Source organism: Ornithodoros turicata, chromosome 9 (genome assembly GCF_037126465.1).
Source record: "Ornithodoros turicata isolate Travis chromosome 9, ASM3712646v1, whole genome shotgun sequence".
Classification (NCBI taxonomy): Eukaryota; Metazoa; Arthropoda; class Arachnida; order Ixodida; family Argasidae; genus Ornithodoros; species Ornithodoros turicata.
In genome coordinates, this window is record NC_088209.1 from 37,323,064 (window position 1) to 37,336,743 (window position 13,680).

General features: G+C 49.8%; 4 protein-coding genes across 4 annotated transcripts in view; 3 read left to right on the forward strand and 1 right to left on the reverse strand.

Moving 5' to 3' along the window:
* The window catches only part of LOC135368813 (protein FAM13A-like), an 89,984-nt gene that overhangs the window by 71,965 nt on the left and 4,339 nt on the right, over positions 1–13,680 (reverse strand). The window lies entirely within an intron of this gene.
* Positions 3,472–5,109, forward strand: LOC135369475 (uncharacterized). The gene has a single exon (XM_064603060.1). The coding sequence runs from the start codon at positions 3,472–3,474 to the stop codon at positions 5,107–5,109; it is 1,638 nt and encodes a 545-aa protein (XP_064459130.1).
* On the forward strand, positions 5,981–6,862 carry LOC135369476 (uncharacterized). Its single transcript, XM_064603061.1, has one exon. It carries the CDS (start codon positions 5,981–5,983, stop codon positions 6,860–6,862), a length of 882 nt encoding a protein of 293 aa, XP_064459131.1.
* Positions 9,200–10,129, forward strand: LOC135369477 (protein enabled homolog). Its single transcript, XM_064603062.1, has one exon. The coding sequence runs from the start codon at positions 9,200–9,202 to the stop codon at positions 10,127–10,129; it is 930 nt and encodes a 309-aa protein (XP_064459132.1).

Here is a 13,680-nt window from a genome sequence, read left to right on the forward strand (position 1 = left end):
ACATCGCTGAACCATTCACCCAAGGACAGTGCCAGGTCTGTCCCACAGCAAATTTGTGTCACATATGCTGTCACATGCTTGCTAAATGAATGATGCTCAAAGTCACCCAGCAGAAATATGTAGTATAATTTGTAGCCAATCTGTTGTAATTGCAACTTATAGACACTGCTTTTGGCTACCCTGATGTCACAGTAACTTTCGGTTTCTGTCCTGCTGACAACCAATTGGCTCACAGATTCGAGACAGAACTTGCTGATTGCAGTTTAACATATCTCGAAACAGTCCTCAACTACCTTTTTACTACCTCAACCTCAACCACCAAGAGACCTGCGATGTGTGCAAACGTCGCCGTGAGACCAAGACATAATGTAAAAACGATGTTTGTTTTTCTCAAAAATTCTGCTGGTTGCATCTAGCTGGCTGTATGTACCATCTAATCTCAAAATCATTTGACAGCTGTGCCGTGTCCCTTTAAAGGGGCACTAAAGTGCAAAAATTCCTCCTGGAATGAAAATTGCAGTTACCTTGACAGCCTTGACACCAACATTAATGGAATGTGATTCATCGGTTGCATTGTTCGTGATTTATTACGAGCGAAAGAAACCTGAAATTTACTTTCCTCCTCCTCCGCCTCAGGAAGCGCGACAATGCGGGGAGGCCTCGAGTTGTCTTCCTCAAGTGATCTCGCGCGATGATTAGACAAAACGTTCGAGGCGACCAATGACGGCCCTCTCCGCATTGTCGGCCATCTTAAGAAGGAGAGGGAGAGAGGACGCGTAAATTATGTTTCATTCATGCATAAATTACGAACGACGCAACAGACGAATCCCGTTCCTTTTGTGTCAAGGTAACGGTATCTTTCATTCCGCGAGGAGAAACTTTTGCGCCCTAGTCCCCCTTTAAGTGTGTCTTATGCGCGTGTAGTGCTCTCTTTTTTTCTCAACCGGAGGTGGGCATCTGGATAGCTCTGCTCAATCACACTGTCTCGACATCGGCCCTGGTAGCACAGAAGCTCATGGTCACTTGATGCCCTCAAGCTTGCCCTAAACGTTGACCTGCTGCAGGCTGGTCATCATTCGAAGGGACGGTCTCATCCGGACAACCATCTGTGAAATAGATACCGCGACGTTCGGCATCGGCTGACAATCTACTTTGTATTTCTTTTTGTCCGAAAAGTGTTTAAAAGGATGGTCGCATCCGTTCCAGTCGATTCGAAACTGTAGTGTCGCTTAATTCCGCTGTATCGAAAATCCCACGCGAAAGACTGGTGTGGTTTCACTGTTATTCGACGGAATACATGACAAGAGAAGACTCCGGATGTTGACAGATGCCGGAGTTCCCTCTCTGGAAAACGTCATTCTGTAATCGGCCAATAATGGCACGCCTTTGAGAAAAGGAATGCCGCGGCAGTCTCACAGAGTTACAGGAGCGTCTGGACGGCGCATTTCCTCCTCTGCGCGCAGGCCTCTCACTCCTCCGCTTACGGAGTGACGTCACGCCGCTGGAGCTTCTGCAGCCGCGGAGGCTGCGCTGATCTTTAAAATCCGTTTAGTTAATATCTAATCACTTCTCGGACGAAAAAAATTAGCCAGGTAGACTGTTGGCCGTTGCTGAACACAGTGGTTATCAGCTTCATTGATGGGTTTCCGGATGCGAGCGTCCGTGTAAATGTTAGACGAATTGCTGCTTCGGCGGCTCCGGAGGATCCAGCGGCAACGACATCAGCGTGACGTCACTTACTAGGAGAAGGGGAGTAAGGGTTGAGAGGGCATCGCTCAGAGGAGAAAGGCGCCGTCGCTTTTCGAAGGCCTGCTCTGACTGGTGGTGTAGAGAATGACGTGTTCGCCTTTTTCAAGAGAGGGAATCCATCCATCCACGGAATTTCGGCATGCTCTCAACATCCGGCGTTTGCTCTTGTCATGTATTGCACTGAATAGCAGTCAAACTATGATACTAGTTCCCTCTTCCCTCTTTTCCTCTTTTCCCTCCTCTTTTCCTCCTCCTTTTCCCTCTTCACAATGCGCTATGGCTGTGTGGATATGGCGTCTGGTAAATCATGTTAAACACAGGGAAAGCTGTGTCCTTCTCCTTCCTAGTGTCTTCTTTCCATCTGTCCATCGCGCATACACAGCCATAGGCGCCTCCGAGGTATACACTGAATTGAAAATAAAACTGTTTTAGGAGGCCGCAGTGCAAAGCCAGAAAGTACAAGACAGAAATGGGTTCATGAGGACTGTACCCTGCAGCAACTTTAAAGCTTGCGACGAGAGCCTTACTGCACCTGAATTACTATGGCATGAGTAATTCGAACGACGTTCGAACCCGCCGCTTTGGAACAAGTTGGGGGGCACATGTTACAAACCGGCCAACCGAAGCCGACCCTGGTTAATGGGTGTTACATAATATTGACGCATAATACGCAATGACAATTTTGTAAGGTACGTATGTGTTAAGGGTTCAAGAGAACGGGCAACATAGGAGAATAAACCTCTACCCGAGTAACGTCATCATGACGTTGGTAGACAAACCGAAACCGAAACAGATCGGAAGGGCAGAGCTGGGTTCCACGAATGGGCAATTGTTCGCTGCCTCCTATTGAAAGAAAAGCAGGACCGAAGGTCGCGTCCTTTTCAGAGACCATCGTAATCCCCTCAAGACCGTGGCTTTCGGGCGCGACCTTGTTCGCCACTAGCATTGAACGTAGTTCAACTCTAACAAACTCGTGGCGCTGTCGAACATTATGACGTCATTTGTTTACAAACAGGTAGAGGTCTATCTTTACGGATTAGAGAACGGGTTGTGCTGGTTGATAGTTTCGTAGCTGCCGAGCCCGCACCGTTACAACGGGGGTGACCATCGGAGCTTCCGGGGTCTCTCGGTTGTCCCGCGGGTCACCTGGCGTCGACATTGCTTCTAGTTAGGGTCTCCAAAGAGCACCCCCTCCCCCTCCCTTCTTAGAGAGCCCCCTTCAAGGGGCCACCTTCAGGGTGGGGGGTTGGACTGCACTCCCATCAAATTGTAAGGCGCTAGAGCTAAACTTTAATAACTAAGCTTTAATAATTGCAAAACAGAACATTAATGCGCCATTCTTGTATGGCAGGTGCTCGATGACGATGATAGCGATGGTGAAGTGCATCTCGACAGGACATACACGAAGCATCTTGTAAAATCGTTCGTGTTGACTTTGGTGCATACGCTCGGGAATATGTTTACGAATTCATGCGCGTGTTTCCGCTTGTTACATCCTACATTCATACAAACGCTCATTCGCATTTGCACACGAATTTCCTGGACTTTTAGCGGATTGTGGTCCATGCCTTATTCAAAGGCACGCTTCTAGTTGCGATCATTCTCATTGCCATTACCGTGATCTTGACATTTCTCTACTTCACACGCTTTGGCTTGTACGGAGGGTGATACGATCGAATGGTGAACAAAAACTGCCGGTGTTCACCCCAACGCTCACCAGCGATGACCTCCAATCAAGGTGACAAGGGTTTCCTTATCCGCCTCGTCCCAACGTCGAATCCACAACTGCAACAGCCAAGCCAGCCTCAGCGACCTGCTGCGACTGAGAACAATATGCGTCCAGTGATATGTCCTGGTATTCATATCTCACAGACAACCTTTCGTACAACGCTGCAACAGCAGCCGCGCCTTTCCCAAGAAACGTACTTGCAAGCTCAACAACTCCTGCCTCCCCCGTTTCAACCACGCGTGCAGCAAGCCTATCAGCACACCATGCAGCAACAGTTCCAACAGCCGTTTCAACAGCCCGTTAGCCAGTTTTTTCACATGCCTTTCGAACAGGGCTTTCCCCGACCGGTTTACAGTCCTCCCATTTCTCCGTACGTGTGTCAACCCATGCAACAGCAGTTTGTGCCACAGTTCGCACCACAAAGGATCCCACACGGGATGGCTCATACCATGGCACAGGTGACGCAGCTTGTTCCACCGCACATGGAACCAACCGTTCCATGCGTTCCAATCTACCGTCAAGTACCTGTCTCCAGTACTGTGCCGGTCTCACTGCAGGGCTTCCCAAGCGGCTTATCCGTGACGGCCATTGCGAACGCGGGGCGAGAATGCAAAAGTAATAAAGAGCCCACGACTCGACACAGTTGCTGCTGTCTTGGACAGCACAGCCACGACAAATCTACGGCGCAAGCGGCGAATTCACCCATGGCGAGCACTCCCTACGTTTCTCTACCCAACAGTCTGTTTGAAAATCTAGTGGCGAGAGTGATAAGTCCCCCTCCACCACAGCCGGCCGGCAACATCACTCTTGGCGCTACTGTTTCTATGGGCAAGAAAAACAGAGGATCCAGCTCGTCACTTCTCACCGAGGCTGAGAAAACCAGGAGTCGTCCACCGAAAGCAAAACGCAAAAAGAAACACAGGACGAAGACGCCTCCCCCTAGCTCTTCATCAAGCTCATCCGAGCACAAGAAGAAAGATAAACCGCCACCGCCACCGCCACCTGGGAAGAAAGGTCTGAACGAAAACGTTCCGTCACCACCGCCACCTGTACCTCCGTCTCCTGGACCGGAGCCGGAGGTTCCAATTCCACCAGAACCACCAACACCGGTTACCCCAGTTCTGCCTCCACAAGTGTCTCCTGAGGCGCCTACCCCACCACCGCCAGTTTCGCCGCCACCAGTTATATCACCGCCGAGGTCGCCCAGGGCCGCTTCCCTGCAGCCGCCATTTGTGGGGGAAGAAGAGCACGACCACGTCATATACCACGAAGAACAACCCCCTGTCATGCACCCCGTGCCGCTGCCCAACACGGTTAGCCCAGGAGGATCGGAAGCCCTCAACCGGAAAGAACCGGAAGACAGTTCCACGGCATGTGTAATAGTGGTGGTGGTTGTGGTTATTTGCCTGGGGTTTTGTATGTTATGTGTCATCTTTCCGAGCATCATAGATACTATTTTTGGACTGCGCCCCAGTAAGGGTACGGTGCGCGGGGGAAGAGACGTGCGATTTGACATCTCCGACGCCATTGACGGCCTTAAAAGGGTAAGGGACGCTATTCTGAAGTTCCTCCCGCCAACAACGGAATCTGATGGTACGAATGTTGAGGGGGATTACACTAGGTTTTTCTAGCTGATGATGAGAGACTGCGAAGCAAAAGTTGTTACTTAATGTCCTCTCAGTGCAGCAGGTTGCAAGCACGAGAAGTTTCTGTAAATAAATGCCGGGGGCCACAAAATAAGTGTGAACACGGTTAGGAAAAAAAAAAAAAAAAGCTAAAGTAGAGCCCACAGATCTGTAGCTCGGTACAATGAAATGTTTGCTGCATAACTCGTGCAGGAACTATGCGAAACTTCCGTCCTCTTAAACTTGAAGTACGCAAGTACGATAGAATGCAGTAGCAGAATTAGCGAAAACTGAAGGCTGTACTAAGGTTTTAGACAACTAAAGCCCATCATCGCATAGTCCTATATAATTAGTAGGTAGTCCCGTAGACTAATATAATGGCATGTGCTGATGCAAGAGGCGGACAGGACACTGGTGATAAATTTCCCTAGACTAGGGAGTCTTGGACATAACCATCGCCATGCGTGCATAGAACAAAGTATGGCCAAGAAAGAAGAGAGACCTCCTGCCCACCAATCATGGGCACAGTGCGGGCAGTCTCGGAGGATTCGCCCATTTCGATAATTATCAAATTGTCCTATAGACGTCACAAAACACCACGCAGGACACGAAATAGAAGACAAAAGGATACATTGGACATGATTTTGCTTGTTGGCTGCCAAAATGGCGATCAGCAACTTCAGTATCGTCATGAATTGCACAAGTCACGTTCGCCGCGTGGTTTTTTGCATCATCAGCATGGCTGGTGGTGTAAAAATCACCCGACTCGCATGTGTGATATGCTATGGAGTGGGGTTGCAGGAGTAATATGTATTACCAGAAAAGCTTAGGAGGCAGCAACTGTAAGTCATAGCACCGCGTACAGCACGAAGCCGCCATGGCAGAGGGTTACGGACAGGAAGGTATACGGGGTGCTTTTGTGGGGATACAGCCTATTCAGCCAGTTGGACAGCAGTGTTTTCAGCCAGCCAACCCTCAGTTCGTTCCCGCTCAGCAATATGCTCCTCAGCCGTACCAGCAACCTATCCAACCGTCCCTTCACCAGTTCCTCCAGCAGTCAATCCAGCTGCCCCTACAACAGCATCTTCAGCAACCACTCCAGCAAATCGGACCTGCTCTAAATGGCGCTGTCATGAACGTGCAGTGTCCTATTCCCGAGACAGCCCAGGCACCCCTTCAACAATACGCGCAGCAATCTTTCCCACAGCCCGATTCTCAATGTCCACAACAGTTCGTCCAGACCATTCAGCAACCTCCACCGGTAAACCAGCCAATTTCCAGACGGTCCAACCAGATGGTCGAGGCGTCACGCCGGGCGTCTCTCCCCGCCGCTGCCCGAGTGGCGGCGCCGAGCGATCCTACAGTGAATGCCATGTACGCCCGCTTCCTCGGAGGTCCCATAACAAAGCCTATGTTTGCACGGTTAGTCCCACTAGACGACGCCCCGGAAGAAGTAGTTCAACCGCCGGCAAGAAGGGCATCATCCCCAGTTCAAGGTACCGTAGTAGTGCCGCCAACGCCTCAACCTGCGGTTCAGCTGCAGAGTGGTGGCGGCCAGAATGCTGTCGGTCTGTCTTTGGAAAACGAAATATTACTGAAAGACCGCCAGAAGAGAAAGAGAAAGAAGGCGCGGAAGCGAAAGATAATACTAGAAACGTCATCCTCAGATTCGGAACCTGGGCAAGAGCAGCAGCAGCAGCAGCAGCCATCTACAGTTCCATTGCAACCGACCTCAGCTCCTGGAGAAGGTGCCACTTGATTACGGCGTAGACGCACTGACATATGGTTTTAGCCACTGCTGTCGTACTCTTGCATGAAACGTAAAGACCTCTAGTTGACGTTGTGTTTTATTTGCGATACGGCATATAGTTCCTGAAACTGGCGTCTACAGAACGTGTAGTCAGGACGCCGTAAATTGTGGAGGGCTGTAAAAGGGGAGCAAATACATGACGCGCAGAACTATCTTATGAAATCATGCGAGATAATATATGTAACTGTAAACGCAGAGAGCTTCGTTGCGAGTGCAGTTATGTGCGAAGTTTGCGGGACAAATATAGCAAATTATGGATACGACGGTGCCGCCCACAGCACGGCTTCGGTGGGCACTTGCGCTACCGGTGTGGGCGCACGAAGCCGTGTAGGATTATCAGTGGTACCAAGTCTCGGAATGATGACCTAAACGGCTGCAAGAAAAAAAAGAGTACTTTGCCACAAAAAATAGTCCCTTTCGGGAGTAAATGAATGTCACAGAGTGAAGACCGCATCTCACGCGCTGTTGTAAGAATCCCAGGTACATAATTGGTGCGCATGCATGAAGATACTTTGAAGGAAACCGTCAACCGTGATATATCGAGTGATATAAAATCTTGCGCCATACATAGGGCACAATTTGCGAAGAAAGACGCGCTAACTGTTTCTTACTCTGTGTGGCTGGAAAATTGCTACGTTGGCTGAGTTATTCAGCCTTATGCCGTTCAAATTGACCAAGGGCACATATTTACGTAGACTGCTGCATTCAGGAGACCATTCGTGAAGTTTTGACAATCTGCAGTCCTGGGACTAAATGTTGGGTTAGGGGACTAAAACGGGGAGTAATTGCAGACTAGGGGAGTAGCAGCTGCAATTACTCCCCGTTTTACTCCTTTTTTTCTTAGAGTCTACCCGGGAACGCGAAACCGAAACAGTAGCGAAAGGAACTGTCATTTCGCGAGGTGGGGGGGGGGGGGGGGGGACGTAAGGGAAGATGTGAGGGATGTAGAGAACGGTAGGTGGAATTTTCTCAACGTTTGTGCAAGCGGGGTCAGGGTCCGCTTGTGCGAAAGTTGAGACAACTCATGAATGCCGTCCTCAGCAGCTTTGGCAGAGCTGTACGCATGAGAAACATCGAGGACTATAGCGCGTGGCTATAGCACTACCGAAGCTACTAAGGACAGCACTGAGGAATCTCCTCAACGTTCCCGCGAGCGACCGCGGTCTGCTTGAGAGTGAAGCAGAGGATAAATCTAACAAATAATGCCAAATGTCTCATTAAGTCCAGGCCTCACTTCGATTAAGCGTCTCTGCGTTACACTTCGAAGACTTCTGATTTTTACGACCATTCGTTTATCCAGAACACGTGAACATCTTCGGACAACATCCTCAGGGGGACGAAGGCCCGGTGGTGCCCCAGCCACATCCTATTGCACGAGTGCCTTGCTCGTCATCGACGACATAGCGGGGGATGACATGAGTTATGATCACAGACAAAATTGCGTGACTGGAGCGAAACTGGTGTATAAAAATAAAGAGCCTGAGCGAGGACAGCGTACCAAAGTACAGAGCGCAGGTCAACTGATCGCAAGAAAAATATAGACGTGCGAATCGTCACCGATTCCTCGCCAGCACAATGTCCAGAGGACAGTATGGCCTATGCCCTAAGAAAAATATTATCCCGCTACCACGTTACCACCGTTTTCCATTCCCCGCCTGCATGGATTCGTCCGCCAAAAAGGAAATGTAATGCTTCCCTTGCCCATGCAGAATGGCGTAGAAGGCGAACAGCATGCAAATGATGAAAGAAGGAAGTCACTGAAAACTTGTATACTTGTATGTATTTGTCATTTCTATGTGTGTTCCAGCCTCAGAACATCAATTGCCAGCATGATAACATATATAGTTGGTAAGGTAGTGTTTGGTAGGCTGCTCTTCAGTTGGTTTGGTTAGGTTTTCTTGACTTGGCTTGGCTTGGTTGCACTTCCTCTGAAGAGAAAGACGTGCGGTCTAGAGAACCATCGTCATGATCTGCAAGCACGTTCGTCGTGTGATGCATAGGCTCGATTTCTCGAGATCATTCTTCAACATTCTTCAACAGTGAAATGAAGATAAGCTTAGAATTCCGCTGGTTATGAACAATTTCATGTTGTCTTCCGAACAACCACAACAACTGTGCAGCTTTTTTGGGAGTCCTTGAGATAAGGTCCCGGAGAAAGCCTCGCGCAAGTTATCGTCGAGAACCTTCGTCAGTGTCAGGAACACTAGGAACTCCGCTGTTTGTGTCCTAACCTTCGGCATCCGCTGCTTTCACGAGGAGAAACACTGTTTCGGCGCGCTCATCAAGATGAGCCGGGTACCAGCTAATCCGGTCGTTCAACCTGAACGGCGAAGTATTCAACAGAATATGCAACCGACAGCACAACAGTTGCGGCAGCAACCACCGCCTCTTGTCGAGGGTCGAAAGCAAGGAGCTCCACAAAGTTCGCTTTACCAGCCAGTGATGCCACAGCAGTACGGTGCACAACGCGCTCCTCAGGACCATCAACAGACAACGCAGCCACCAACACAGAACTACTCTCCGCCACTTGCCCAACAGAACGTGCAGCAATTCCGTCGGCAATCCTCTACGATTCCTCCCCAGGACGCAGTCCCAGGTGACACCCAGCGGAACATAGCGTACGGTCGCTGCGTTGGCAGTCCCATCAGCAAACCAATGATGGCTCGACTGATTCCGCTACGTGAAGGAACACCGACCCTGTCTTCGCCACCACAACGCCGGAGCAAACCATCATCTCCGGTCGTGATCGCTCCCCAACCGCCGCCCCAGGTCAGCATGAGGACCAACGCCGGCAAGAATGTCGTACGTATGGCACTGGAGAACGAAATTCTTCTGAAAGATCGTGAGAAACACAAAAGACGAAGGAAGCCAAGGAGGACGAGGATCGTCTTAGAAGTATCGACGCCGAGTTCTGAAGGACCGCTGCCACCACTACCAGTACTTGCGCCAACAGCCCCACCACCAGAGGCGCCACCAGAGGCACCACCACCACCTCCACCTTCGTCTCCACCCCCGCCGCCTCCACTTCCGATACCGGAGCCAAAACCTGAACCAAAAAAGCCGACCACTCCAACGGTGGAAGTAGAAATCGAACCAGTGTCCGTCAAAACGTGCGCTATAATTGTCGCTGTGCTGTCTGTTGTGATAGGGCTTGGCCTCACGTTCGCGTTTCAACCCGAGTTGCTTGGCATTGATTCTAACTCTGCTACGCCTTGATACGTCATGCAGTCAGTTGGTCCTAAGTGATGGTAGGGGGGCGAACTCATTTTAGCGATAGCGCCCATTCCCGTAGTCAACCCATTTTACGTGGCTCGTACTTGGCTCGTGGCTACTGCAAGGAAGTTACATGCTATAGACGTGCTCGACTTTGGAAAAGAAATATGGGCGGACTGGAAAGGAAACCAAACAAATAATACAAAGCAGTGGCATGTATCGCCTCTATTATGTTATTACTGTGTGTCTATGAATAAACAGGGTCAAGCAGCAACATCCACGTTGCAAGATGAATGTCACTGAAAAGGTTAGCCAGCTGTAGGAGTCTAACTCACATCTTCTGGATTGCCGGTCCAGGGCTCTACCAATTGAGCTAAGCTAACACGCCTTCTCAGCGACTTCCAGGGTGCGTCATCTGAAGGGACAAACCAGCCACTCTCTCTCACTCATCCTCCTTTCACTCTCACATTTTTGCTCACTTACAAACACATTCATACGACGGGATCGACGCAGGCGGCAACTGTTGAACACGAGAGAACTGATGCTCTGAGGCTGGAACAACATAGAAGGGACAAATACATACAAAGCCTCAATTTGCCTAAGAAATTAACGATGAAAGATGAAAGTCACTGAAAAGGGTAGCCAGCTGTAGGAGTCGAACCCAGAATCCAGAAGATGTGTGTTCGACTCCTACAGCTGGCTAACCTTTTCATTGACTTTCTTCATATCTTTCATCGTTAATTTGTTAGGCAAATTGAGGCTTTGTATGTATTTGTCCCTTCTATGTTGTTCCAGCCTCAGAACATCAGTTCTCTCATATCCACTTTGCGCCTGCTTGTGGAATGCCCCGTTGCCGTCGTATAGTTTTAGTGGCCCCTTCACGGAGATATTGGGACATGGACTGCACCGTAACCTTGAAGGAAAGGAAAAGCCGATTTACGCTGACAATCACTATTGCTCCGCCAAAACGCCAATTAGAACACTCGTGGGGAAACCCTTTGGGCCGCGGACGCCGTCTGCCTGCTAAAATAAATACGGCAAACAATGAGCATACGCGACGGCACTACAGATCTTAACTCTCGCTTTATGCTACGGACTATGACATTATCTACGCTTGTGCTACAGCACTTTGTAAAGACATCGACAGCATTCAGTCTGCATCAAGAGGGCTTCATCCAGACAATTAACAACGGTCTCGCGTGGCTGCCCCGCACAGTGTGGCGCCACTGTTTACTTAGGTAACCGCCATGTGTCCTCCCTTAGCAGTCAAGGCTAGGCCCTAACGGTAAGTATGCTGCTGCGTGTTCACTTTTCGGACGCGTTCTTTGACTTCATATAGGTAATGACGTCGTGTCGTCTTGTCTTTATACACGGGGCACCGGCTTTCTTAGAGACAGTATGACAGCTCGCGTATTCTGTAGCTCTATAAGCATCCAAGTGTACAAGATTGATGAGAATGAGCGGAGAAGGGGAGTGACCATACCCTACAAGAATTTCGACAAGAGACTCTAATCTACAGGTATCTTAATCAGTAGTATGGGGCGTCATGAAAGTGGCTGGCCAAAATTTGCAGTTGTTGCGTTTAAAAACTGTTAAAAAGAATGGCGCGTATGCGCTACAGGCATGAAATGGTGGTGGAGGGTGATGGAAGTGCTTGTCGTAGTCGGCCAAGCTGACGCGGGTAACGTCACGGCTATCGCAGGGAGGGATCGTGCATCCTGTGGGCAGACGAATGTCGGCACAGTTCCCTCTGAAGTCGGCCCAGGACGCATACTAACTCCCCTGTCGCCCACTCCTTCCTGCTGTCCTCTCTCCATCTGTCCACGTCTGTACGCCGCTCATAGCTACAGTTGCTTCGCGGCGCTAACACGCAATAACAATAACATTTGTCTTAAAGGGAGACTCCGCGCACCAAAACGTGTTGAAGTAACAGTGCGACATCAATCCATGCCCTATGATGTTTCAGTAGACATAATCTCTCATACCCAGGTAGCACAGATAATTAGAAAACGAATATTTTCCTTTGGTTGATTCGGCACTCCGGACGGAAGAGCGGTCCAGCAACACTGGGCTCCTCTCCCCACGTGCGCCTTTCTGTAGGTTCTTTTCTACCAACGAAATCGAGGAAGCAGGTGACTCGTCATCCATGTTGCACGAGGAAGTTACCAAGCGCGTGCCCGAAACCCAAGGAAACAGCCGACGGCCCGCACGAGACTACCTGTGACGTCACGCAGGGTCCAGGAGACCGGGGAGAGGAGCCTTCCGGAGTTTCGGTTTCGATATAAGCTTTCCAGCTCTTTTAGCAACTACCGGGTCCGCGACCGCGAAATCAACTTTGTTTCTCATTTCTGAAGAATGTATACCGAACTTATTTACACAGTCGCTATTACAATTTCGAATTGTCCCGGAGTTCCCCTTTAAAGGAAAGCGAGGAAAACCCAGAGAAAACACCCAGACCAGCACAGCCGGCGCCCGAATTCGAACCCGGTCACCTCCCAGCTTCGGCGCGGAATGCCATCCTCGCAGCCAATAGGCCACGGGAGCTGTTACAGACATGAAGTTGCTTCGAGACGTTACTCGTACTCGGTGCAAAAATATTGGCCAGTAAGAATGTAGCCTAGGGCTGGACCAAGAGCAGCAGCTGGCACAGAGTTACTCGCAATAAAGCCACGGAGTTCCGCTGCTGCTGTTTGGAGTTAGAGGGGCACTAGAGTGCAAAACGTTCCTTTCGCGCGGAACGAAAGATGCAGTTACCTCGACACCAACACAAAAGGAACAGGACTCATCCTTCGTGTCGTTCGTGATTACGTTTTCCCGCTCCTACTCGTGTATATCACTGAAGAAGCGCGACAATGCGGAGCGTGCTCCCATTGGTCTCCACAAAGGATTTGTCCAATCATCGAGGGAGATTGTTTGAGGAGACCAATCCGAGATCTTGAGGAGGAGTGAGAGAGGGAAGACGTAAAGTGGAGAGTTTTAGGAAACCATGAGCATACTACGTTTCCGTTTCCTTTTACGATTCCGGTTTCCGTAACGTGACAGAAAAAGAGTTTTAGGAGAATCACGTTCTCTTACGCGCTACGACTCCCTGCGCAGCGCCATCTGGTAGTAGCAAAAACTAAAATTTCGGATACAGATTCCGTGATCGACGACTATTTGGGAGCATTTTCAAAAAGATTTCCACACAGCACATCAAGTACAACGTGTAAGTCGTCGTCGACCATGAATTTTTTGCGGTTTATGGCGCTTATTTCCTAAACGTGCTCTCGTTGTTGACAGTCACCGCTGCGTTGTGATTGGCTGGTTGTGATAGGGAATCGGATTAAGGGAAGCATTTTGGTGGTTCCCTAAAGCTCCTTATTCGTGTTTCTTTCGCTCGTAAATTACGAACGACAAAACCGATGAGCGCCGTTCCTTCAAGGTTGGTGTCAAGGTAACAGTATCTTTCATTGCGCGAGGAGAAAGTTTTGCACTTTAGTGACCATTTTCAGCTCCTTTGTGCTAACCTGCTCGGTAGGGATCTCACACTATTCGCTCCGAGATCGAACGGTGTC

What these genes read in the sequence shown, in the direction of transcription:
- LOC135369477 (XM_064603062.1), top strand. Translation starts at nt 9,200, where the DNA reads ATGAGCCGGGTACCAGCTAATCCGGTCGTTCAACCTGAACGGCGAAGT.
- LOC135369475 (XM_064603060.1), top strand. Translation starts at nt 3,472, where the DNA reads ATGACCTCCAATCAAGGTGACAAGGGTTTCCTTATCCGCCTCGTCCCA.
- LOC135369476 (XM_064603061.1), top strand. Translation starts at nt 5,981, where the DNA reads ATGGCAGAGGGTTACGGACAGGAAGGTATACGGGGTGCTTTTGTGGGG.